This window comes from Megascapheus bottae, chromosome 22 (assembly GCF_031878675.1).
Source record: "Megascapheus bottae isolate mThoBot1 chromosome 22, mThoBot2.hap1, whole genome shotgun sequence".
NCBI classification, from domain to species: domain Eukaryota; kingdom Metazoa; phylum Chordata; class Mammalia; order Rodentia; family Geomyidae; genus Megascapheus; species Megascapheus bottae.
The window spans coordinates 28,079,052-28,105,805 of record NC_143530.1 but is presented as its reverse complement, the minus strand read 5'-3'; the positions used below and the strand labels follow the sequence as shown (position 1 = coordinate 28,105,805).

At 44.2% G+C, this 26,754-nt stretch overlaps 1 protein-coding gene across 2 annotated transcripts in view; it reads right to left on the bottom strand.

Annotated features, from left to right (window-relative positions):
* Slc22a23 (solute carrier family 22 member 23) overlaps positions 1–26,754 on the bottom strand; it is a 178,893-nt gene that overhangs the window by 25,585 nt on the left and 126,554 nt on the right. For both annotated transcript variants that reach the window (XM_090356407.1, XM_090356408.1), the window contains exons 4-5: positions 22,100–22,268; positions 2,656–2,783 (exon numbers count right to left, since the gene is read on the bottom strand). In XM_090356407.1, the coding sequence (XP_090212533.1) occupies positions 2,656–2,783; positions 22,100–22,268 (297 nt within the window). The remainder of the gene's footprint in view (positions 1–2,655; positions 2,784–22,099; positions 22,269–26,754) is intronic.

Genomic DNA, 26,754 nt, shown 5'->3' with positions numbered 1-26,754 from the left:
TGGTGATAAGTAGTCCCATCTAGTCTGCCTCACAGCTGGGACAAGAGGCAAAAGCCATAGGTAGGCTCACAGCTGTAACAATGTGAAAGTGAGGGCTTGAGGAGTTGGTCAAAATGGGAGAGTGGATTGGAGTTTCTGGGGGTGGAGTGGGCAATCTGTGTGAGGAAGAACAGTGTTGAGCCAATGAAGCCTGGTGAGGCTGGGAAAGTGCGTTAAGATGGAGCAGGTTTTCAGGCTACAAGGAAGAACTGAGGTCACCCTCAGGGGACAAGTAGAATTGGTAAGTAGGTGATGCTTGTGAGGAGATGTCTGGTGTGGCTCTGGAGGAAGGATAGAGCACAGCAGGTAGACTAGGTAGATGGGCTAGAGAGAAACCAGGGAAGAATCTGGAGCTGGGTGGGGCCTAGGTGAGGTGGTGTGGAGATGATTTCAAACAGGAAACAAGTTTTAAGCTAAGGAAGATGGAAGGAGCAGATGTGAACACGGGAAACAGATTCACTGTGTTCTACACAGTTCTGTCATGAATGCTGCTGACAGTGGGAAGTCACAGAACCAGAGGCAGCTGTGACAGCAATGCCTCACTATGATCTCTGGGATGACCTTTTCTAGGTGGGAGGGGGAAAGACACTCTCCTCTTTGTGAAGCCATCAAGAGGGATCAACCACTTCTGGGCCAGTCTCCTGCCTACGATGCCAGATAGAGATAAGAACTGACAAAACTTATAAGCAAATGAAGTGGGGGAAGAAAAGAGCTAATGCCACTTTCCAGAAATAGAAGGGACATGAATCAGTGTAATCATGATAGAGAAAACAGGCTTTTCCCAGACAATATTTTAACTCGAAAGAACTGGAGTGTGATGATTTCATTAGGGAGAGGCTGGAAGTGAATATACCTGAGAGGAGTCACTTGCTCATAAAGGGGGCTTGGAGGTTTGCAGGGAAATTATCTGATGGTCCAAGGCAGGCAAACAGGGCCCCATGGGGAAGCCTCAATAGTCATCCCTTTCTACACATATCTCCCAGGCCTCCTCCTCACCCCTCCTACCCTTGTCTCCTAGGTTCAAGTCCCAGCTCAACGACTTAGTAACTATGTGACTTTGGCAAGACCAGTAGCTTCTCTGCAAATGGGGATCATTATAGTACCTCCTCATAGTGCTGTTGTGAATAAATACAGCAATTCCTGGCATTTAGGACTAAATATTGAGAGGGCATTGGCATTTGTTATCACTTAGAACTGGGATTGGCATGTATATACTATGTGCTGTCTTGTCTTCTGTCACTGGCCCTGGAGAGAGGGGACCAGTGTGTGGCAGTACGGACCAGTCAGACCTTGCTTATACCCTTATTCACAACAGGGAAACCAGAACTTTAGGTTAACCTGACTCATGCCTGTTAGAGGGACGGAGTTCAGTGTCACCCAACCTGGCAGATACAAGGATGCCATCATGGCTGAACAGTAGCACCCAGGAGCAATAGATCTTCTGAATCCACAGTCTAATGAGAAGCCTCCATCTAGGTTTCTCCTGTGCCTCTGTCCTGTCAGGAATGGACATTTGCAGGGCACATCATCCTACCTGGATCAAGCCTTTGCTCACCTGTGCCTTGGAGCTAGGTTCACCAGCCATTTCTACTGTGATCACTTGGTACTATCCTCTAGGCTTTGGCCTCTACTGCCTTACCCCTCCAAACCCTTCCCTTTCTGCCTGTGGGCTTCCTGAGCAAGGCTTAGCCTGCTTCTTTCTCTGCCCTCCAAGTGGCAAGGAATTTAGAAAATATATGTTGAATGAATGAATGAACCGATGATTGCCACAAGGTTTCTGATCATGGAGAAAATGGACACACTCACTCTTGGACAAGGCCTGTGGATTATTTTCCTAGGAAATTTTCAATGAATATCAGGTCCATGATGTCTGGTCAGGATGGTTGGGCAGAATCTGGGAACTACTGGAAAACCAGTAGTTTTCAAAAGGTGATCTCTACGCTACTTTCATCAGAGTGTTTGTTAGTGCTTATTATGAATGAAATTCTCAGGTCTTAGTTCAGATCTACTAGGTCAGTATTTCTAGGTGACGGGGAGGGCCCAGAAATGTGGATGGGAATGTCACTAATAGACCCCAGCTTGAAAGCCTCATCTGGCTTGTAGGAATACCCCCTGATTCACAGAATTCTAAGGATTTGAAGCATGTTATAAAAATAGTTCATGTTCCCAATTCTTCTCTTGCCCAACAAATGGGTCATGACCAGAAATAGACAATGGCAGCTCTTTGAAGGTCTCTTGAGACAAGAGATCATGAAAGCCATCCATACTCTAAGGTAGAGAGAGCGCTACCTGGCAGGGCAGGCAGTAAAGGCTAATGCGGATATATGGCGGATAGAGCCAGATATCCCCTGGTGAAGACCAGGCACATACTAGGCTCAAGTCACACATATGGCTCTGGGCAAGAAGTAGAGCACCAGAATGTGTTGGACTTATCATAAAAGACTCAGTTCCCAGGAAATGAGAGAATTCCCATTTATTCCCATTCCATAGCTGTAGCTGCTACTGCTACTCTACAGACCATGTGGGTAAAAGAGGAAGGAACAGCTGGGTAGACAGCTGTTTGGGAGAGCAAAATCAGCCCTGCAACCAGAGGCTGGCCAGCTGTAGAGAACTCACCTGGCATCACACCCTTGATATCGCTCTCGGGACTCATGCAGTTCTTCTGTGTGAAGTGCAGAATCAACTTCTTTGCAGCCTCAAACTGCTGGGTAGCCATCAGCCACCGGAGGGACTCGGGGAATATCCTTTAAAGACACAAAAGGATTTGCTAAATGTCTTTTGAGTCTACAGGGCCTTGTGGAGCTGGGCTGAAGAAAGGACTTCTATGCAGCAGCTGGATGCTCAACAGCCCACCTGGGGGAGAGGAGACTGTGGGCACAGACATTTTCTTTTAGAAAGTGTGAAAATCCAAGCTTTAAAATACAAACATGAAAAGAAAAGAATACCTTGATTTTTCCCCCCTTTTCCTGCTCAGGGCTAGTGCTCTGTAACTCAAGCCACATTTCTAGTTCTAGGATTTTGTTGGCTAATTGGAGATTAGTCTCTTACATTTATTTGTCTATTTAGGCTGGCTCAGATCTGCACTTCTCAGATCTCAGCCTCCCGAGTAGTTAGGATTATAGGCATGCACCACTAGCACCAGGCAAAATAATTGTCAAATTTAAGAGTTAGTCCTAGTGGGACAAACCTGGTCATTATATTTAGCTTTTGCATTTTTAAAGACTGAGACTTGCAGCTTTTCTACAAAATTATTTCCATTTTGCAACTAGCTAAGCAGTGGTTTTCAAGTCTGACCAGCAACAGAATCCCAACATGGGAAAATATTTACAAAACTGTCAGAAAGGACAGTGTGACAATTTGTTGCACTGTGTAAAAGTCTAGGCAGGTGATGTTTTAGATTTTGAGAGGGAAATTTTTGTTACTGTAGCCCATCACTTCTGAACATAGTCATGTGTCAATAAAACTTTATTACTTTGTCCCTAACAAGAGGGATAAAAAATAGAAATCATTCTGTTTTATATCAGTTATACAGTTTGCAGACTATCATGATGGACATTGGTAAGAAGTTCTTTTTTCAATCTAACAGTCATCTAGTGCTGACTCATTAGTGTCTTTAGCTAAGTGGATCCAGAAATTTGATTATCAGTGAGACCTTCAAATAGAAAGTGACAGGAACACGTTTCAAATTGTAGCAGCTCAACAAATACATTAAAAAAAATCCCCGGCCATAAAACAAATGCAAATCAAAGCCACTGAGATTTTTATCTCATTCTAGTCAGATTGGCCAACATCAAGAATGTGAGCAACAACAAATGCTGGCAATGGTTCAAGAGCCTACCCTAATGTACTAAAGTGAGGACGCAAGTTAATGTAACCAGCATGGAAGACAATAATGAGCTTTCTCACAAAACTAAAAACAGAACTACTTCATGATCCAGTGATACCACTCTTGGGCGTCTATCTGAAAGACTGTAAGTTAGGGTATAATAAGGAACCTGTATAGCCATGTTCTTTGTAGCACACTATTCACAATAGCCAACTTAAGGCAACAGTCTTGATGCTGTAAACTGACAAATGGATTGAGAAAAATGTGGAAATTGAGCGCACACACACACACACACACACACACACAATGGGATTTTATTTATCCATCAGGGACGTTATATAATTTGCAGAGAAAGAGATAGACCTGGGAAAAATCATATGAATAAAGTAAGCTACGATCAGAGACAAAAGATACATGTTTTCTTTCATATGTGGAAGTTAATCCTAACATGTATTTCAAAACCCATTCAGACACACACACACACACACACACACACACACAATGGGATTTTATTTATCCATCAGGGACGTTATATAATTTGCAGAGAAAGAGATAGACCTGGGAAAAATCATATGAATAAAGTAAGCTACGATCAGAGACAAAAGATACATGTTTTCTTTCATATGTGGAAGTTAATCCTAACATGTATTTCAAAACCCATTCAGACACACACACACACACACACACACACACACACACACACACACACACACACAATCAAACTGACTGAATATTGATATACACAGGGGTGAGAGTCCATGGTGTAACCCCTTTGAACAATTAACAGGAAGGTCAACAAAATATAATACCAGGAAGCTTAGCTTCTGGGCATGGTGACTAAAAAGAGAGGGGTGGAAGAATAGAGAGGAAAGATAGACAAATATAGCCATAATACTCAATGTACATACATCAAAACTGAATGAGGAAACTTGAGGTCCATGGAGACAGATTGTTGGAAATGTTGATCCTGATCAAGGTATATTGAACAGAGCCAGTGTCCATGGCTCACGCCTGTAATCCTAACTACTCAGGAGGTTGAGATCTGAGAATAAATTTTCCAAGCCTGGGCAGGAAAGTCCATGAGAGTCTTTTTCCTATTAACCACCAAAAAGTGAGCTGGGTGCTGGTGACTCATACCTACAACTCTAGCTACTCAGGAGGCTGAGATCTGAGGATCATGGTTCAAAGCTAGCCTAGACAGGAAAATCCGTGAAACTCTTATGTCCAATTAGCCACTAGAAAACCAGAAGTGGCATTGTGGCTCAAAGCACTACTCCTGAGCAAAAGAGCTCAGGAACATTGCTCAGGCCTTCAATTCAAGCCCCATAACAGAGGGAACAAAAGATAGAAGCTGAGCTGTGGCTCAAGTGCCAGCCTCAAGCAAAAAAGCTGTGGAACAGCACCTAGGCCCCGAGTTCAAGAACCAGAAATGGCACCAAAAAATGTACTGTACACATAAATTCATATGTTAAACTAAAACTACTTTGTACAACTATTTGAGAAAAACGAATAATAATAATCAAAATTAATGTTTGTTTTACTGGCCTCTAATTCTTAAAATTATTTCTGAATAATAAAACTTAAATAAGAAAAAACATTCAATATAACATGATACCAGCATTTCCCAGGTATTAAAATATAGCATATTTATTAAAGATTTTCTCTCTAATGAAGTATTCTAATCCATCTATACTATCTCCATCTTGCTGATATCTATGGATGTACTGTCCTTTTCTAATGTCTTGATAAAAACAGATTATTACTACATGAATTTAAGATTTCACAGTTGCATCCAAATATCACTGTAGGTACACGTATGACTTGGTGGTTTTCGTTAGCACTTTCTCTTTCTCACTGCAAAAGATATAAATATGCTAATCTGACAGCACAGGTACTTCACAGGTTCTGGACCTCTGAAACATTAAAATAGTCTTGTAACACATGGATGCTGCTGACCTTTTAAGATAACATTACTTATATCCGTGTTTATGGACACTAATTCAATAGCAGGGAGTCACAAACCAAGGCTGTATAGGGGAAAGGAAAGACCAGATGTGGGATAGCAGGAGAGGACCGCTGCCAACTTTCCAACGCTGGGATGTTCTTGTCACACCGGTTGTCTTCACTCCACCCAAAGCATTGCTCCCAGAGTGGCCAGCCCTGTGGCAATGGGCTCCCTACACACTGCTCTGACTCCTGGACAGAAGGTAGGAAGCTCAGGAGCATCACTTGTCTTCAAAACCAAGCCCTAAGTTACACATAGAAGGCAGGTATTTTTGTTCTTGAAATTCTGTCACCATAGGTACAGAACAGCTGCGCTGGATCCACAGAGCCCTTGATCCTCATGGGAAGATTCTCGGTTTTTTCCCAGGTTTCAGAGCTACAAGCAAAGACCACAGCCCTAATGGAGCCCTCACAGCGATCCAGTGCAGCCCAGATCTCTGGGGACACTGCCTGAGCTGGAGTGGCCATTTGCTATTTAATTTCTTTGTATCACCCAAGGTCAGATCTACAGAAAACTGTTTCAACAACTGAAGTCTGGCAACAGGACAGAGACATTCTTGAGCAGTGATCATGATGGGCAAGTTCTCTGTAGAGAATCTGAGAATCTCAAAGCTTATAGAAAGGGGCTCAAGCACAGTGCCATTTTCCAAGGTAGGGAGTGAGCACAAGTCACCGTGGAGCTCAGGCTTTTAGTGGGCACCAAATTAGCTTTTTTTCTAATATGTACAGAGCATCAACAGCACAAATCCATCTCAGATGGCTATGCTCCAGACCTCATATCTTATAGAAGCAGACTTCTGTAAATAGACAGTAAGCAGGTACACACGTACATACAAATCCACACAATCCATACAGAGCTGGCGGACTTGGAACAGGGTTCAGAAGGAAGGTGTTGAGCTGGGTGTAGACAAAGGGCAGAAGTATGCTGTATTTGGGAAGCTGCAAGCTTGGAGGAGAGAGGCCAGGCATGGGAAGACCGTAGGCATACAGAATCTAAAGAGCAGCAGCATCCATGGGATCAGTGTTTTCCCAGGAGATGTGGGCAATCCTATTGTAGCTATGAGGCTGACCCATAACACCTAGACTGTTATCACCAGGTGTTGCCTTACTGGTTTCTTATGTGAAGCTCACGGTGTAGTGGTACTATTACTAACCATTTTACAGATGGGAAAAGACAGGCAGAGAATGTTCAAGGAGGTTGCTCTGGATCCTCAGGTAGCAAATGGCAGAGTTGGGATCTAAGCCTGACTGTGACTTGAGGGCCGATCCTCTCTCATTTAAGTGGGTGGGCAGAGCAGAAGAGCCACCAAAGGATCTAAAAGGCCTGTAATGACTGGTGCCTGGGAAGTCCTATCCTTGTCACATTTCTCCCAGCATCCAGAATGCCTCAAGTCCAAAGGGCACATGTGGGGAGTACTTAAGTTTTACAGTATATTTAAATTTATTGCCAGTCATAAAGAACTCCTTGGATTATAAGGCCATGAAAAAGCCTGGAGAAGGTTGTTTTAGTCTGGATAATGTGCAGTGTGGCCACATTATGGGAACCTAATGAAATTTCTCTTAAAAAAGTACAAAATGTAATAATGCCGTGCAAATAAAAAAACCCAGCCAACAGCCTAGCACTGGGGAGAAGCATGGCTGAATCTCTGAAAAACTGACTGCATTCAACCCCCAAATAGCAAAACATTGTCCCCAACATATGCATGGTCACAAGGTGACCTAGAAGGTGACTTCTACCAGTCTCTTAGTGGACAGCTGTGCAGCTGGCTGCCACAGCAGCTGTTGTCAGGATACAGCACTTTCTCTGCAGCTGTCTACTGTCAGGATGCATGCATATGAGCTGGGAAGGCCCAGGCCCAGCAAGTGGAAGCTAGTTCATGGAGCCATTAGTCTGTCTGGGCCCATAGGAGTGGACTGGAAGTTTCCAGAACCAGAAGCATTTAATTCTTTCCTTCATGATGGCACAGCTGTCTCCCATTCTACAGATGGGGAAATAAGGCCAAGAAAGATTAAGGATGGAGTTGGGTATGGTGGTTCATGCTTGTAATCCCAGCACTTGGAAGGCTGAGGCAGAAGGATCTCAAGTTCCAGGTCAATCTGGGTTACATAATGAGATCTTTGTCACAAGAAACAAATAAATAAAAAGAAGAGTAATTGCAAGAGCATTGTTTAGGTCAACCCAGCTACTCAAAGACAAAGCTGGCATTTCAACCCCAACAGTCTGACCAGAACGCTTTCTCAAGGTTAGAAAGACCTAAGGGCGCCTTGCTTTCATACCTGACAAATAATGGCTTCAAGAAGGTGGCTCATGGATTCTCAGTGCTTCTAAGGAAGGAGGAAGGACTAGGCAAGCCTAGAAATCTCTACTTGCTTGCTTGCTATTTGGGAAGGTAGGCCTAGAGCAAGGCCCAAGCACTGTGTGATGTAGAGGGCAGGGAATTTTTCTTTTTGCTCCTAAAAATCTGTTTGGGATAAGGATGCTCCCTAGAGCAGAAGGCTGGGGCTAGGGTCACCCAGGACCACCGTGGGCTGTGTGGGAGAACATCTCCCTGACACTATTCCCTCTGATTGAAACTCCACTTCTCTTCCTGACACTCATACTTGAATCTCCAGAGTGCTTGCACACAACAGTGGGAGTGGGGGAGGCAAGAATGTATTTTTGAACCTGCAGGTGTGTGCTAATTCACACAGGGCTTGCTGTTGAGCATGTGAGGCTGCACAGGCTTCACACGGAGGCATGTACTAGTTTACTGACAAATCCAGTTACTGACAAGAGTTTACTGATAAAGACTCCTCGCCCTCAGCATCAGCAAAGGCAGCTGTTCTCCTTGGGCACTGAATCTCCAGCTCAGCTAGACTTTGACTCGGCCTGTCCCAGCCCAGTCCCAGCTGGGAGTGGATAGCTGTCCACTTGTGATAACATGTCTAACGGACCTCTTGCCAAGGTGCATGATGGATCTGGCAGGCCTTATTCAGAAATATGTTCAGGAAAGTAGAAATGCCACCCCATTTCTTTCTTTTTTTCTTTTCTTTCTTTTTTTTTTTTTTTTTTTTGCCAGTCCTGGGGCTTGAACTCAGGGCCTGAGCACTGGCCTTGGTCCTCAAGGCTAGTACTCTGCTATATGAGCCATACCATCATTTCTGGCTTTTTCTATGTATGTGGTACTGAGGAATTAAACCTGGGACTTTGTGCATGCCAGGCAAGCACTCTACCATTAGGCCAAACTCCTGGCCCCCACAATTTCTTATTTACAATTCTGGGAGTCACCCCTCTCCCTGCCCCCAAACCTTTTTGTGGAGCCTGAACTAGCCTGAACTCATAGAGACAGAGCAGGACCTGTCTATCTTTGCGGAATCCCAAAGGCACTCCACTGCTGAAATCCAAGTATTTTGAGGACAGAGCCTGCACGATTCTCAACACTATTTATCTGGTAATTTGAATAACAGTGATGGAGCTGTGTCTGGGTTATGTGATATATTGTGCTTATAAACTGCAGGGCTATACAAGATACAGCTCATCTCATGTCCCATCCCTTGCTAAAGCTGGGACAATTCTAGTGAACTACAGCTTGGCTGAGGGACTGATCTTCATATAAGTCACTCTTTTTTTCTCTTCCAGTATTTTTTATTGTAATTAATAGAGGGGTTACAGTTATATTCGCCAGATAGAATGAGCATTACTTCACACACATTGATGCCCCTTCTCATGTTTTTGTCCCCATTTCCCTTCCCCCATTCTCTCCCCTCATTTTGTTCAAATTAACCTTTGTCTCTTAATTTTAGCTTGAAATCTTCCTTGTTAGGAATGTAGCTACTCTGACTTGCTTTTAGGCCCCACTACTTCACTTTAAGGCTATGTTTTTGTCCAGTGAGGTACATCTATTATAGGCATTGTTTGGGTGTTTGTTTTAAATCCAATCAGTTAGTCCAAGTATTTTGGTGATTGAATTGAGACCAATGAACATACAGATATACTATTAAAAGGTATGTAGTCATTTCTGCCTATTGGTTATATTTGTATCTATTGTCTAGTTGTCTAGTGATATTTATTTTTCCTGTCTTTTCATGGTGGTATTTGTCATCTCCTGTATGTGCAGGATTTCTTTGGATATCATCTGTAGTGTTGAATAAGTCACTTTTGAAAAATTGTATTTTATTGTCAGGATAATGTGTAGAGGGATTACAGTTACATTTGTCAGTTAGTGGGTATGTTACTTCTCGACCCTTAATACCCCTTCTCATGTTTTTGTCTCCCTTTCTCCCCCCACTCCCCCTTCCAGTCATCTTGGATTCCCCCTTCCCTTCCCTATTTCAAATAAACAAATAAGTGTATATACAGTATATCAGTTAAGACAAATCCATCCTGTACTTAAAATACTAAACCCGGTCAGGTGGCTCATGCCTAGAATCCTAACTACTCAGGAGGCTGAGATCGGAGGATCACAGTTCAAAGCCAGTCCAAGCAGGAAAGTCTATAAGACTCTTAGATCCAATTAACCATCAGAAAATTGAAAGTGATGCTGTGGCTCAAAGTGGTAGAGCACTAGCTTTGAGCTGAGGAGCTCAGGGACAGTGTCCAGGCCCAGAGTTCAGCTCCATAACTGACAAAAATAAAAATAAAAAAATATTACAGATCACTCCCCCAGACCTCTCCCTCCTCCAATCAATGGATGGAGAGATTGACAAAATATGTGTACACACACACACACAGACATACCCAATGGAATATTATTTAGTTTAATAAGGAAAGACACTCTGATCCATGCATTATTGTGGCTTCAGAGTGCCGGGAAATTTTATGAATTGGAAACTTTATACCCAGACTCATGTTTTGGTTAGAAGACACAACTACCTAGTGGTAGAGTGCTCCCCTAGTATGCATGAGGTCCTGAGTTTGATTCCTTAGTACCACATATAGAGAAAAAGCCAGAAGTGGCTCTGTAGCTCAAGTGGCAGAGCACTAGTCTTGAGCAAATCGTGTCTAAGGACAGTGCCCAGGCCCTGAGTTCAAGCCCCAGGACTGGCAAAAAAAAAAAAAAAAGAATTCTTTATCCATGATGTGATGTCAGTGGTCTGTTACAACAGCAGAAGCTGCAGGGGTGGTGCTGGGATGGGGAAGGGTGAGGGCTTCAGTGGGGGCAGAGTTGTCATTGACATCTCATAGATTAGAACCTGACAATGACAGTGATACAATGTGCACATGACCACTGAGCTGTACACTTTAAGATGGCTAAGGTGGTGCATTTTATGATATCGATTTTATCATAATTTAAAAATATTATGGAGAAGAGTGAAATCCTTCTTCGTACCCCTGAGCCTCTTCTTTGCTGTCTCCCCTGAGCTAAGCATAGACTCCCCTGAAGAACCCAATTGTGACACAGATGCAGCTTTAGTCATTCACAAGAGAGCAAAGTGACAAACAGAACTGAGTGACAGACACTGGGGTCTCTAGTTATAACTTGATGTATTCCCTCACTACTCGTGAGAGACCCCTGGCTTCAGTCTCTTCCAGACATGGCAGGCCTGGAACCTGGGTTCTAGGGTTCTCTGTATATCATTTCATGTTTACTGCACAGTGAAAAGCAGGAAAATTATAGTTTAGAGAGATCCCAATCTATTAGCTACAATGAAGTGTTGGCTTTTAAAGAGTTATGTGGAAGCTTAGCACCAGTGGTTTATGCTTACATTTCCAGCTACTCAGGAGGCTGAGACCTGGAAAAAAAGCAAGCCTGGGCAGAAAAGTCCAGAAGACTCCATCTCCAATTAACCAGCAAAATGATGGACTAGAGGTATGGCTCAAATGAGCGTACACATGAGCAAGCCGGCTGAGAGAAGAGAATGAAGCCCAGAGTTCAAGCCCCAGTTCCAACACACATGCTCACCTACACACAAGCTGTATGGAGAATTGTCATATGGAACTCTCCCTAATGGATTATGTGAATGATGATAATGCATCTAAAGAGAAAAAATTCTCCACATTTATTTTTGGGGGTGGGAGGCCAGGGTTTCACAACTTTCCCACCTTTATCTCTTGAGGGCTAGGATTATAGGTATGTACCACCATGTACCACCATGTTCAGCTGTCTGTAACTTCTTGATTAGTACCAGTACCTAGCTCCTCCATGTTGAGTATGAGTGGGCAGAAGTGTCCTCTTCATCTTTCACCCTCACCTTGACCACACTTGGCAGAGCGGAGTGATATGGATCTGACAGGAGTGCCCTGCTTCTGGCATATATCTCATTTGGTCCTCTTTCTTAGAATGAGGATCAGATCTGGCTAAACTTCATGGTCATATGGTTTACATCTCACAAGTCTGTTTTATGTCTCCTAAAGCTGTAAAATTATCCATCAAAATCGGTGGCTCATGCCTGTAATCCTAGCTGAAGAGCTCAGGTACAACGCCCATACTCAGAGTTCAAGTCCCACAACTAACAAAACAAACAAATAAATGAAAAACCCTCACTATTGTCATTATAAGGTTGTTTTTCCTTGGCATTCAAAAATAGTATGTTATTTTTGGTGGTCCTGAGGTTTGAACTCAAGATCTCATGCTTGTTAGGTTGAGTCAGGCCTCCAGCCCTATAAGTGATTTCTTTATCCAAGTATCCTGTATAAACTGTCTTCCTGAGATTTAATTTGACAGCCATTGATAAAATGCCAATTTGGTAATTCTCTGGATAAAAGCATGTTTATGCTCCTTGATTTTCTGTACTAGAACATTTATTCATAAAGTTAACACAGAAAGGAAATAAAAGTAATAATGCTTTATTAAATTAGTTGTACCCTTAACTTTTTCCTTTATTTATTTTTGAAAGATTTGGTGTTAGGGGAATTCTTGTGTAAACAGGCACGCCTTCTGGTCTATGATTCAGTGTGTTGCTCACGGAAGACACACAAACCAAGCATCAACAACCTATGCGGCTGGGCCAGTGTGAATTCCATGTAAGGTCTGGGCCCTAAGAAATCACCTTGCTGGGGAGAAAATCAGGTATTCCTGTAATATAGTCCTAGCCTCGGTAGGAAGTTTCTATCAAGTATGCCAAGGCAACCAAGGAAGAGGCCTTTGTGGAGCTGAGCTTACCTGCCTGTGCACATGTAAAAGGGTGCAGGCTATTCTCTGGGTGCTTCTAACTTAAAGGAATTCTAAAGTTGGTGCACTGTAGCATGACCAAGTACCACAGAGTTTTAGAAATTCTAAAGATAGTCCCAAAGGAAAAAACCAAATGTCAGAATTGGGTGAAATACTAGTTTAGAGAATACCACTGATCTCTGGTTTTAACCTTGGAGCTGGGTGTGGTGGTATTTATTGCAATCATGGTACTTGGGAAGCAGGGGTAGGAGGATCATGATCCAAGGTTGGTTTGGGCAAAAGTATAAGACTTTATCTGAGAAACAAACTAAAGCCAAAAGGGCTAGAGCTGGGGTCCAAGTGCTAGAGCAATGCCTACCAAGAGTGAGGCCCCGGGTTAAGGAAAGTGGGAGCGAGGCTGGCAGGTAAGTACAGAAAAATGATTGGGGCTAGTAGATGCATTTTCCTGTGGGCTTCTGTCTCTCTCTGTCCTCTGTTAGGAAATATTGCTTCTGTTTGATGTAAGAAACAAGTAAGATAGAAAGTATAGGCCCTATATAAATATGTGGCTCATGTTTTCTGTGGCTTGATAACTACCGACAGGGATAAATTAGTCCAAAGAGTGGAAGAGAGACAAAGCATGAGAGAAATGTTGAGACTGTTAACCCAACTACATTCAAGATTATATTTAGGTGAAATGATAGGAGAAAATTGATTTTTTGAGAAGAATTGGGGTTTGAACTCAGGACCTTGCACTTGCTAGGCTGTCACAATACCACTAAGCCATGCCTCCAGGAGGAAATGGATGCTTTTTAAAAACTGAAGTTTACAATTATTAAATTTAGGAATAAAGATTGGCTTGGCTCTGAGGATGATCCACTGCCAAAGTTTCCCTAAAGCAAACAGACTCCTTTAAAAATTTCTTGGTAGAACAAGGAGTTCTTTCATAATGGAGAGGCTTGTCCCATGAATTACTCTGTTACACAGGCATAGAATTTCACATCTCTGTTTTTTCAAAAACCTAGGCGGCTTCAAAACCCTTCTGCTATGGAAAAATAACAGGCAAAATATAACAGGAAGCTTTTATGATCTTGGGACTCAGTTTCCCCCCACTGGTGGACTAGGCTGGGTAGAGACCCAGCCTGGCTTCCACATTCTCTATGTGGACCTGGGGTCCTTGTGGCACTGAGAACAGCTGTGCAGGACACAGATGGACTTAGACTTAAATTAATGAGAGAGGTCAGTCCTTGGTCTTCTTACCATTAACCAACTCTAAATGCACAGAGGGAAGTGAAAAAATTTGTCAGCTCATGCTATGAGCAGATAAAGGCTTGGAATTCACTGTACATACAGTCACCTACAGTTTGGAATTTCCAGTCCAGTTGTTGACATGCTTTTCTGTTTCCCTCTTTCTCTTCTTTTTCTATCTTGAGATGGTTCTAGGCTCCAGAAAGTACAAGGTACATGGGCAATCAAAATTCAGTGGTCTAGAGGGGATTCATGTGGCACTCCTGCACATGATAAAAGTTTATGCTGCTGTACACAATGTGAGGCATTAAGTAAGTGGGCAAAGGAGCAAGGAGTTTCTTTGCTGATGATAGGGCATCTTAGGGAAGCCTAAAGAAACCAGGCCCATCACCTGATTTTTGCTCTCACTGGAAATTCACTGTCATCCCTGTATTCCCAGCCTGTCTAGAGAGCCCAGTTTCCTGGGGACTTAAGTGCCTCTATGAATCTGCCACTGGAGAACTGGCCTCTAACATTATGGTGGCATATGGAACCCATGGCCATGGCATCAACTCATTATCTGATGGCTTCCTGCTGGTTCCACTCTCTTCACACGTGCTCTAGAGGGAGCCTCCTGTTACCCACAGAAACCTGTCATGACTTGTCAGCCAGGACCCATAACTAAGTGAGGACAGATTGCCATTGTTTTGGTAGTGTCAGCATGCTTTGCCAGAGTCCCTAAGGCCAACTGGGAGGTGGCCATGTTCCTCAATTTCCCACTATCCATTCCATGGCCTTTGGCCAGCTGCCAGTGCAGCAGCAACTTAGTACCAGACAGTTGTCACTAAAGGACTAGCTAGCTGCCTGACTCCCATCAGGTGCGAACAGCTTGGCCCATCACCCTCTTCCAAGCATGTACAAAAGTGCACACACATGCACATGCACACCTGCACATGCAGGCTCACAGGCTCACACTGGAATCCCTCAGCCTGGTTTTGAGGCTGCAGCTTCGGTATCCTGGAGAAATGGGCAGTAGTGAGATGGACTCCTGGGGTACATTGTGGGCATAAGAACCAGTGTTGACCCCAGTGAGGGGGAGAGGTGTGGACTCAAGACCCTGGTACAGTGTGTGCTAGTTGTAGCTATATCTTCCCACCTTGGCCTCTGTCTACTTCTCCTTGGAAGCAGTAGGTTTCTATGACCTGCCTCTTTCTTTTTTCCTTTCATCCTTCCTTATGTGTGGTAAATCCTGCAGCCTATTTTATCTGTAATGGTCTCATGATACGATGTGGTATTCTAGCCTCTTTCTGAAATAAAATAGGTGTGATGGGTGTTATGTCCCTCAAGTATAAATGGGCAAATAAAACAGGCTGATAACTACTGGATTTCACACACACACACACAGGCATGTATGCATAATTTAAAAAGTTTAAAATATTTTAGCAATAAGAGAAATTAACAGATCTACTTAATGTATCTTTATTGAGATCCTATTGGAATGATTCCCCAGAGATTTGAGGAAATATTTTTCTAAAAAATTGTTAGACACTGTAATACACAAAACAAGAAGAAAGCATAGAGCTGTGGGAAAGGCATGAGGTTCTGGGGCCCAGGTGCTCCCCAGCCCCTGCAGCTCAGAGCTGAGGCCTGAGGACTGAGCTGGTGCCCACCTGCCAGGCTCAGCGCCAACCCCACCAAGCAGCTCCAGGACTTCCAGCCAGCCTTGGATTCTGTGTACTGTGGTTTCTTTACCTACACTGGAGGGTACCTCAGTGAGAAGTTCAGAGGGCTCTTGGGAAGATGGTGCTTAGCATGGCCCAACCAAAGGATAACACTCAGCTAGGTTCAGTGACATGCCTCTGTCACCCCAGCCACTCTGGAGGACTGCTTGAGGCACATTCAAGAGGCACAAGTTCAAGAATGCAGCAAGACCCTGTCTCAAAAAACAATCTGCTCCCCCCAATCTGTATGGATAGTGGAGACGGCCCAGGCCACAAGCCCTTACCCATCCCTCAAGGGGAGCATCTGAAGCTTTTCACCATAGGAGTTTGAATTCTCCTGCATGAATGGCATTCTCATCCCGCACACTTTCAAATCTCTAGCCAAAGTCCTGGCTTCTTTGCTTTGTCACAGGGAGCCTAGCGTACCTGTTTCTCAAATTTCTTCAGCTGGCCCCACAGTCAATAGCATAGGCCTGGCTGGGGAACTTACTGGAAACGTAATTCTTAGCCCCAGGAACTCTGTTTTGACAACCAATGACATTTAAAAATCATTCCCTCCTCTCCCCACTTAAAACTCAGGACTTTGAGCTGGCACAATGGCTCATGCCTGTAATCCTAGGTACTTAGGAGGCTAAGATCTGAGGATCACAGTTTGAAGCCAGCTTGGGTAGGAATATCTGTGAGACTCCTATCTCTAATTAACAAGCAAAAAGCTGAAGTGGTAGAGTACTAGCTTTGAGCACAATAGCTCAGGGAGAGAGCCCAGGCCCTGAGTTCAAGCCCTAGGACTGGCACAAAACAACAATAAAAACAGACTTATGCTGCCTGGTATAAAAAGGATGACAGGCATGCTACCATACCCAACACTTTCTACTGAGATGGGGCTCTTGCCATTTTTTCCCCTCTGGATCTCTGCCTCCCAAGTAGTTAGGATTATAGGTGTGCGCTGCTAGCACCCAGTTGAAGAAACACTTTTTAATAATGTCCTCTACTTGTAACTGTCTGGAAAACCCTTTTGATTTCTTGGTTTCTAAAACCAGGGAAAATACTGCCAACCAACACTGACATCTCATTCAAGAGTACTGAGAGCCGGGTGCCAGTGGCTCACGCCTGAAATCCTAGCTACTCAGGGGACTGAGATCTGGAACAATGAAAACCCAAGTCAAACAACTAATAAGTATTTCTTTTTCCTTTCTTTATTTTGGTGAGGGGTGTTATTTATTTTGGGGCTTGAACTCAGAGTCTGGATGATGTCCCTGAGCTACTTTGCTCAAGGCTAGTGCTCTACCACTTTGAGTCACAGGTCTACTTCTAGTTTTTAGGTGCTTACTTAGAGATAAGAGGCTCATGGCCAGGCCAGGACCTGTGATCCTCAGATCTCAGACTCTTGGTAGCTAGGATTACAGGTGCCTGGTTCTAACAAGTATTTGTTAGGTATAAACAGGTAAAAAATAGCTTCGGACACCTGCTATCGTCATTGGGCTCACATACTTCCTATGGCAGTTTACATTTTCAGGTACTCTCTCTTCTGTCCTGGTGTCAGAGGCACATGGAAGAACCCTCACACAAGCAGCACAGCCCCTGCCCCCTTTCTCTCCAGCCACTTCCTTTATCCACAGGGAAACTCCAGGCCTGAGCACTTGACAGCTCATGTAAGGACACGAGTAAATCTCTTACTTTGGCTCCTCTTACTGGGGCACAAATCATTCATATATCACATCTTCCTGGTTGCCACTTGCAACCCGCCTGCCAAATCCCCAACCTGTGTCTGGGCACATCACATCACTGTTGGCACCACTACCTGTGCTGGCTGGCTCTCCACCCTCAGGGTCACTTCATTACAGAACGTTCTGAAACTTTGGTAGCTGATGAAGGGCTGAACATGCATTAGGCCCTTTTGTTTTCTGATGCTTTAATGTGTAGAACCTTGCAGGTCCTGGCCAGACCACCCCTCCCAGCATAACTAAGTCCTACAGATAGCCAGTGAGCATGTGCTTTGCAGGCAAACCAACCAATCTAGACCCCACCCCTCAAGTACTCCGACAAAGGCTCTCATAGGTCGAGCCCCAACCCACCTGTCCTGATCACCCCATGGCCAGGTATCAGACAATTGAGAGGAGTCCTATGCCCCAGCACCAACTGAAATGGTCTATATTAACTAACCCCAGCCTCCCCATCCCGTCTCACCATACTTTTCAGGGGAAACCATATCAAGGAGTCCTCTGCTTTCTGGCCACCTGTGTGGGAAAATGCTCTGAGTAAGTCAGAATAACCATGGCAAATGATGGCTTGTGCTTAGGCAGGTCTGAACAGCTTCAGCCTAGTGGACACGAGGGACAAGTGGGAGGCACTGTGGTGTGGCAGGTATATATACTTCTTAGGACCTGAGGGCATTATCTTTTTAGCACTGCTGTCTCCTAGCCTGCTGTCTTGCTACAGCTGAACTGTCCTAACACACAGTAGACCAGACAGTGGCTTCAGGCAGGACCCTAAGCAATTCTCAGTGGCTCTTCCAGGGGCTTCAACATGGAAGCCTCCCTTTCCAAGGCTCTCCCCCAGCTGCTTACCTCGTTTCTCCTATTGTACTCCAAGTAATGGCAGGGCAGGATTTGGGGCTCTATCCCTCCTGATCTCCACTGGTCACAGCAGCTCAGCCTCAATCACTCCTTCATGTGCCATGTGGGGATCATTATCAGCAAATCTCACTGAAGTCACTTGCAAAGCAAGTTTTTAAGGGCTTCTATAGATGGCCCTGTCCACCTCCATCCGCAGGGATTGTCTCATTTCATACAGACAAGCACAAGGTCCAGCACTACCTCTGCCTCAACCTTTCCCTGCCTCTGTCCACCCTCCAAAGACAGACGGATACTCTCAGCACAAGCCAGAGAACATCCTTCCAGCCTTGACCAGGATATATCTGCAAGCCACTCTCCACCCCTTGAGGCAGAACCTGCTTGGTGGATCCCTTGGGAAGCTGGGTTTCTTGTTCCTGTTCATGCATGCATGTCCCTGCTTATGATTTACAGCAGCTTCAAGTACCAAGCCAGGTCCTGGGTACCCAGGTTGCTTGTTAGCTTGTGAGAAGATAGAGCTGACTGGAGCCAGTGGAGAGAGGGTGGTGATTATGGAGATGAGGAAAAAAGGACAGATACTACCTTAAGAAGTCTTTGAAAAACCATCAATGCTGGTTAGCAAGGATGAAACAGTTGCCTCTATTCTACTGGAACTTCTCTATTTTTTAAAATAATATAAATAGTACAAGTAGCATTAGTCAATACTTACAAAAACATAAAGGTCTGGCATGCTAAGTATTTTATAAAATATATAGTATGTGCCTTACATAATAGTAATATAAATATAAAGTACAACAATTGTTATGTTGACTCTAATTCCTGACATATGCGGTACTAAGTACAGCCATCATTTTCATTGCTTGTCACATATTAACTCATTGACTTCTCCCAACCAAATTACAGACCATTATGATTCAAAGTTGGCAATTCGGAGGCTCAGAGACATTAAGTAACCTGCAAGAGGTTGCAGTTATAAAGTGGTAGAGCTCTAGGTTCCGTATCTGAGCTTCCTTTCTGGATTGGCCCTCTGTGCACCCCTCCCTCAGTGTGTCAGTTTAGTGTTTGAGACACCACCACCACAAGGAAGGAGCTGTTATGATTCACTTTATTTATTTATTTATTTGTTTATTTATTTAGTGAAACTGTGGTTTTACACTCAGGGTGTCATCCTTGTAGGCAAATGTCCTACCACTTAAGCCATGTCTCCAGCCCTTTAGCTTCTAGTTTCTTTTTCAAATAGGATTTCCTCTAACTCTTGCCTCATTAGCTTTGGGCTATACTCCTCCATTCTCTATTTCCCTAGCAATTGGGGTTACAGGCATGCAATACCACATGTCCCTGAGCTCCATTTGGGGCTGGCGGAGGGTGGGGGGCCTAGAATTCTACCACTTGAACCACAGCTCCACTTCTGAATTTTTGGATATAAGAGTCTCATAGATTTCCTTGTCCCAGGATGGCTTTGAACTGCAATCTTCAGATCTCAGCCTCCCGAGAAGCTAAGATTACAGGCATGAGCCATTGGTGCCCAGTGTGTCTCACTTTCTATCGAGATTGCACAGTCAGACTGCACCACAGTGCTCTGGGCACATGGCATGTCACATACATGGCCAGCTATCACAGACATGCCTTCACCTGTCAAAGTCCTTTGGATGATATAATTTTGGTTTTAAATATGTGCATTTTGAGGAATTTTTGCTTAGGTCTTCAATCTCTCCTTGTCATTAAACCTTAATAGAGTCCTAAGACCTAAAGGGTAAGAAAAACTACTCCCAGCGCTTTCCCTCATGGGCCAGCTTGCCAAAAAAAAAAAAAAAAAAAAAAAAAAGCAGCTGCTTTGGAGGACCCTTTTCCTGGGGCAAGTGGGGCAATCCTAGGGCTTGTGTTTCCACCAGGCAGTATTCCCCATCGCCTTGTCCTACAGCACTGGGGGTGGCAGCCAGTTACCAGGGTGAGTGACAGGAGCCAGGAAGATGGGCAAAGCCACAGGCTGTAGGTCCAGGCTATGAGGAGCCAGAGGAGAGGGAAGGTCTGACCTCTGCACAGTGAGGACCAGCTCTTTGCCACTGCTAAAGATCCAGCACTCAGAGCTTGGCATAGATGAAAAATCCCAAGAGAGTGTATTTTTAAAAGAAACCAGTGTCCCAAGCAAAAACCCAGCCCTGAGTGCTGCAGAAGAGCACAGAAGGGACTTCCTCAGAAGACTAAAGGAAGAATGAGAGCGATTCTAGCCTGCTCCTGAAAGCATCTCCTTTGTGTATGAGAGCAGCATGGATGCCCTGAAGCAGGCCCAGCAGAGGAGCAGTTTGGGCATCTGTGGTAGTAGAGCTGCCTCTTCAGTGGGCGGCCCTTCTTTTATGGTTTGGAGCCCCAGGCTCTCCTGACCTGAAGCTCAGTGGGTTGGTGTCACGGGCACTGCACAGGATAGATCACTAGAGGTACACTATGAAGTTAAAGGCGAGTGCCCACCACCCTCCCTGCACCTAAGGACAGGAAGCCCTCTTGGCGACACTGAACATTTAAAGCAGAGACACTATGGAATAAGTGCCAGAAATTTCATTTTCATCAGTGACTAAACAGCAGCCCAGTGTGACTCATGCCATCTGCATCACAGTGCACTGCACGGTGGCAGAGGTGAGGGTGTCAGCATCAAAGAGGTCTGAGAGGAAGGGAAAGGAAGGCAGACGCAAGTCATCTAAAGGCTAAGATCATCATTTGTTTTCCTTCCTTTTCTCCCTATCCATGGAATAGTGGTTTCTTCTTAGGGGAGTTTATGAAAGTCCAGTTGTTAGGTCACACATCTAGACAGCATATTAAGTGAGATTTTTTCCCCCTTTAAAAAGTCTGCAACTCAGAAGCTTATTATACATGGCTTGCAAAATCATACTAGACTAATTTTTGGACAGGGATGGAACTTTCATTACAAAGGACAAGTAATAAGTATTGTTTCTCTTGAAAGCAGACATACATAGGCAATGCTATGTAAACATGTTATTTCACTAAAAACATTTGTAAAAACTAATGGCAGAGCAGACTTGGCCTATGCTGAAGTTTATCCACCCTTCACCTTGAAGGGACAGGAGCTCTTCTAAGTTACTTTTTTTTTGGTGCTAGTCTGGGGCTTGAACTTAAGGCTAGGTGCTGTCCCTGAGCTTTTGTGGTCAAGGGAAGTGCTCTACACTTGAGCCATGGCTCTGCTTTTGTTTTTTGATTTTGGGTCACCCTCAGATCTCAGCTTCCTCCGTTGCTAGCTAAATCATTCTTCCAGCCCTTCCATATTTTCCTTTCCAAACACAAGATCATCTCATCACCTTACAAATTCATTCATAAAAATTCTTGTCAGAATAGCCCTGTGGAGTGGGCAGCATCCAGAAGATGCAGAGATGCCCTGGCAGATGGCTGGAGCACATGGTAGCTCATTCAGCAGTTCTGCTGGTATATGGTATATTCTGTTGGTATATTTTAAAACAATATCAATAGTTAAAATAAAGAAGAGAAAGGTTGGGAAGGGAGAGAGAGATCATTTTTTTGGGGGGGGCGGGACCCTACAAGGTAAAAGCAGTGTAAGATTCAGGGACTGTTGCACCTGTGCCCTTTACGTGCGACCATGTAAGAGAGACAGAGGGGGTGAAGGATACTCACGACCAATACAGCAGCATGAGCAGGAAGGGACAGATGATCAGGGCCTGCAGCACTTGCCAGTCCCGACACAGGGCAGCCAGCCCAGGCATGAGGAATTGCCCCACCATGGCCACGAAGCTTGCCACCATTGTGATCATGAACCGTTTTCCAGGTGGGCACAGCTCTATTCCTAGAATATAAAACCAACAAAAGGCATGAGTTCTCTGTCCTGTGCATGGGAGAGCCAATGACAATGACACATGAGTGAACTGTGATCTGATGGCAAGGAAGCTAAGTCACTGTTCAAGGTCACATAGTGAATCGGTGACAAAAGGACACTGTAATTCAGATGTGCTTAGCTCAGAAACTAGGAAACTCAGCTACTGTAGGGTCACAGTTTCTGAATATAAAAATAAATATATTATTTATATATATTTCCCTGTACAGTATATACATTTATTTGCTTACAGTATTTGCTTATTTATTTTTTAAAAAATTGTAGTCGAAAAGATGAAAAAGGAGCAGGAAGAAGGAGAAGACCACCCATCAAGGAGAAAATACTTTTCATGCCTTTGCGTCTGGAGACTGTTCATAGAGTGATACATTCTGTAAGTCATCAGAGACCCAATGGCTGAAGGGAGGAAGATGGATAGATGAGGGGGGGGAAGGGAGGAACTTGGCTATAGGCTATTATTCCCGACACGCGTAGACTACCGTTCTATCCATTACCTATCTCATTCTGAGATAGAGGTGAGTGATACTGTCATTGGAATTCTTGTTTCTGCTTGGCCATTCATCACAGCTATTGATGAATGGGTGAGCAACCTGGTCTCCGTGTATACCACTCATGAAGAGATTTTTGCTGTTTAATTAGGAAAACAGGATTAAGCAGCCCACTCTTGGCCATTTGCTGCAATGCTGTTCCCTTTGGTATTATAGGTCAAGGTCACTTAAAAGATTACTTCTGAGCAGGGACCAGATGTAGCATTTCTGCTCTCCCTAAAATAATAGTCTTTTCAGAGCAGAATAATAGTTGTAGGCTCTAGCTTTCACTGATTAAGTAGCAGATTTGTTGCTATGGAAACAAGAAATCTGCCTTAGCCTCCCTACCTTTAGCATCTGGAGATGTGGCACAAGCTACTTTCAGATAAGAAAATTTAGCACCTGGCTACCTATGTGCCCTTTAAACAAAGGCAAAGAATCTCAAAGCAGGAAGATGGCTTCATATCAATGAGCTTGCTAGTATGACAGACATAACATATTGTCCCTGGAGCTTTTCTCTTCACTACTCCTTTAATTTAGTGACACATAATAGGAAAATATCTGTAACTACATAAGTCCTTCCCTATTTGTGGTTTTGTTTTCCAGTGTTTCAGTTATCTGCAGTCAATTGTGATCTGAAAGTTTTAAATAGAAAATTCCAGAAATAAGCTGCAACTTTTGTTCTTTTTTTTTTTCCAGTTCTGAAGCTTGAACTCAGAGCCTGAGTACTGCCCTTGGGCTTTCTCAGAGCTAGAGTTCTACCTCTTGAGCTATAGCACCACTTCCAACTTTAAATGTTCAGTATGCGGTACTGAGGAATCGAACCCAGGTGTTTGTGCATGCTGGGTGAGTGTCCAGTGTATCCACATGGTATATGCTACCCACCGTTCAATCACTCAGAAGCCGTCTCCATGATCAGACTCATCGAGGCATAGTACCTCTACTGAAGTAGCACCCATTGTACTTAATAATGGTCACAAAATATAAGAATTGTGAACCTGGAAATTCAGACATGCTAAAGAGAAGCAGTAGGAGCTTTTTTAAAGTGAAAAGTTGAAAATTCTCAACTTAAGAAACCCTCATATGTTGAGGTTGGAAAGATCTATGGTAAGACAGATGCATGCTATGGAAAGGATGTGGCACTCTCTGAGGCCTCGGGCATCCACTGGAGGTCTTGGGCCATTTCATTCATGAATAAGGCATCAGGAGCCCCTGTGGTTCTGTCACCCATGATCCTGCTGGGATGCCTAATCCCACACATTTATCTACATGATAACATGCTAAGTATCCCAGAGCAACTTCCAACCCCAGAATGATGGAGGAAAATAGTCCTTAAGACAAGTGATCCTGCAGTCTACTCTGGCTGTAAAGGACTTGCTGTGGATAGTTAGTGTGTGACTGTCACTGCAAAGACTGTTAAGCAGTCCCAGCTTTTCTCCTTAGGGCCTTCACTTCCCTCTCCTAGAAATAGCTGAGGAACCCCTGAACTTCTTGCCACCTCAAGTGGATGTAAGGTCTTGCAGTGTCAGCGTTTCAGAAAGCATGGGCTCTAGGCAGACCTACGGAATCAGCACCTGCATTTTTTTTTTTTTTTTGCCAGTCCTGGGCTTGAGCTTAGGGCCTGAGCACTGTCCTTGGACTTTCTCAAGGCTAGAGCTCTACCACTTGAGCCTCAGCACCACTTCCGGCTTTTTTCTATGTATGTGGTACCGAGGAATCGAACCCGGGTCTTCATGCATGCTAGGCAAGCACTTTAACCACTAGGCCAAACTCCCGGCCCCAGCACCTGCATTTTAACAAGCTCCCTCCACCACCTGGTGAGGCCTGACTCTGCATGCTGCCAGCAAGGTGAACAGTCTGTCTCTTGGACATAGCTTTTTTTGTTTTTTTGGCCAGTTCTGGGGCTTGAACTCAGGGCCTGGGCACTGTCCTTGGACATTTTTTGCTCAAGGCTAGCACTCTGCCACTTGAGCCACAGCACCACTTCTGGCTTTTTCTGTGTATGTGGTAGGAAATCGAACCCAGGGCTTGACATAGCTTTCTAAGCAGAAATTTTGGAACCACCTTCCTCCAACTTATTCCATCTTCCTATTGGCAGGAATCCCTAAAAAGGACACATCATGCCGGCAGGTATTGTTATTCTAGCATTCCTACCAGGAGGGACAGGACAGCGATAGTGACTTAAGTAGGGACACAGATGCAATTGTTTCTGGATAATTACCAATTTTGCCCTGACTAGACAAAAATTCTTTCCATGCTGCTTCAATCTATGTTGTCAGATAGCAGTTATGAAATAAAGGTGGGAAAAAAGGCATTATCAAGGAACTGTAGGCCCTCTAGGATTGCCATTAATCACAAGTTCCTTTCTGAGGGAAGGGAGAAAAAATCCATTAGATTATTAAATCCTTAAGTTCTGGCATTTGCCAGGAGAGAGTGAGGACTGCACAGGAATGTTTCCCCCTCTTCCCCATGGCATGCTCCCAGCAAAGGCATATATTGGAGGGTTTTTTTTTAGCCAACTGCCCAGTTCTACTGGCCTGATATTGAAAGACAAGAAATGGTGTCTCAAGGCTAACACCTTCTCAGCATCTGGGTAATCACTGAGTGATTACAGTACAAGGTAAGTAGCATTGATACTTCTAACTGCCAACTTTTGTGCCAGTGGAGTCAACCCCAAATTGTCTTAGAATAGACAATAGTTACAATAAACAACCTTTTCACATAAGCAGGAAAGATTCAAGCATAGTTGCCTAGGTACCTAGCATGTAGTATTGGCTCTGCTCTAGGCAAAAGTCTCTAGGACCAGAGGCCTTGGGTTCTAATCTAGTACTTGGTACTTGTGACTTTGAATCAGTCCCTTAGGTGCTCTGTGCCTTAATGTAGCCATCTTCCAGATGGTGGTGTTGAGTATTAAATGTCAGAGTGCATCATAAGCCTATATAACAATGTGATTACTACTGGTCTTACATGAGCCAATGAGACTTATGTGCTTTCTATGTTGCTCACCTAATCCAGTGACTTTCAGAGCAGGCCTGAGGTCAGCCTGAGGTCTACCTGAGACATATGAAGAGAAACAGTCTGCACTTGTTCTTCTTCATATATTTTAGTTCCTGGAAATTCTCTCAGGCCTAGAAGCAATCAATCATCAATTAAAAGATACAAGTAGAGCTGGGAGTGTGGCCTAGTGGTAGAGTGCTCACCTAGCAGGCACGGAGCTCTGGGTCCCATTCCTTAGTACCACATACACAGAAAGAGCCCAAAGTGGTTCTGTGGCTCAAGTGGTAGAGTGCTAGTCTTGAGAAAGCTCAAGGACAGGACCCAGGTCTTGAGTTCAAGCCCCAGGGTGGCAAAAAGAAAAAAAAAGATACAGCTAAACCAGGCACTGGTGGTTCCTAGCTACTTCGAAGGCTGAAAATGGGAGGATCATGATTCTAAGTCAGTCAGGAGGGAAAGTTGGCAAGACGCCTTTCTCACAGTGGAACACATTTTGTTAACTAAGCTAGAGGAGAGGCTGAGTTGGGAGGATGGAAGTGCTAGGCACAGTCAAAGAAGAAAGGGCTGTGAACTCTGTTTCCAAGGAAGGGGATGCTGAGTAAAGTGGCACATGCACACATCTGTTCCTAGTGACTCTCGGAGGCCTACAGTACAAGGATTGTGGGAAGGAAGAGAGCTCATCCTAAAAATAACCAATGATGAAAAAAGGGGCTGGAGATGTGACTCAGTAGTTACCATGCCAGCCTCGCAAATTCAAGGACCTGCAGCCAAACCCCAGTATCAACAACAATAAACTTAAGAGCTAAGGCTCTAGGATGTGGTAGAGGCCCTGGGTTTGATTCTTAGCTCCCTCAAACACAAGAAAACACATTAAAAATCCCCTTAATGGGGAGGGCTTATAAGCAAATGTGCTCAGAAGC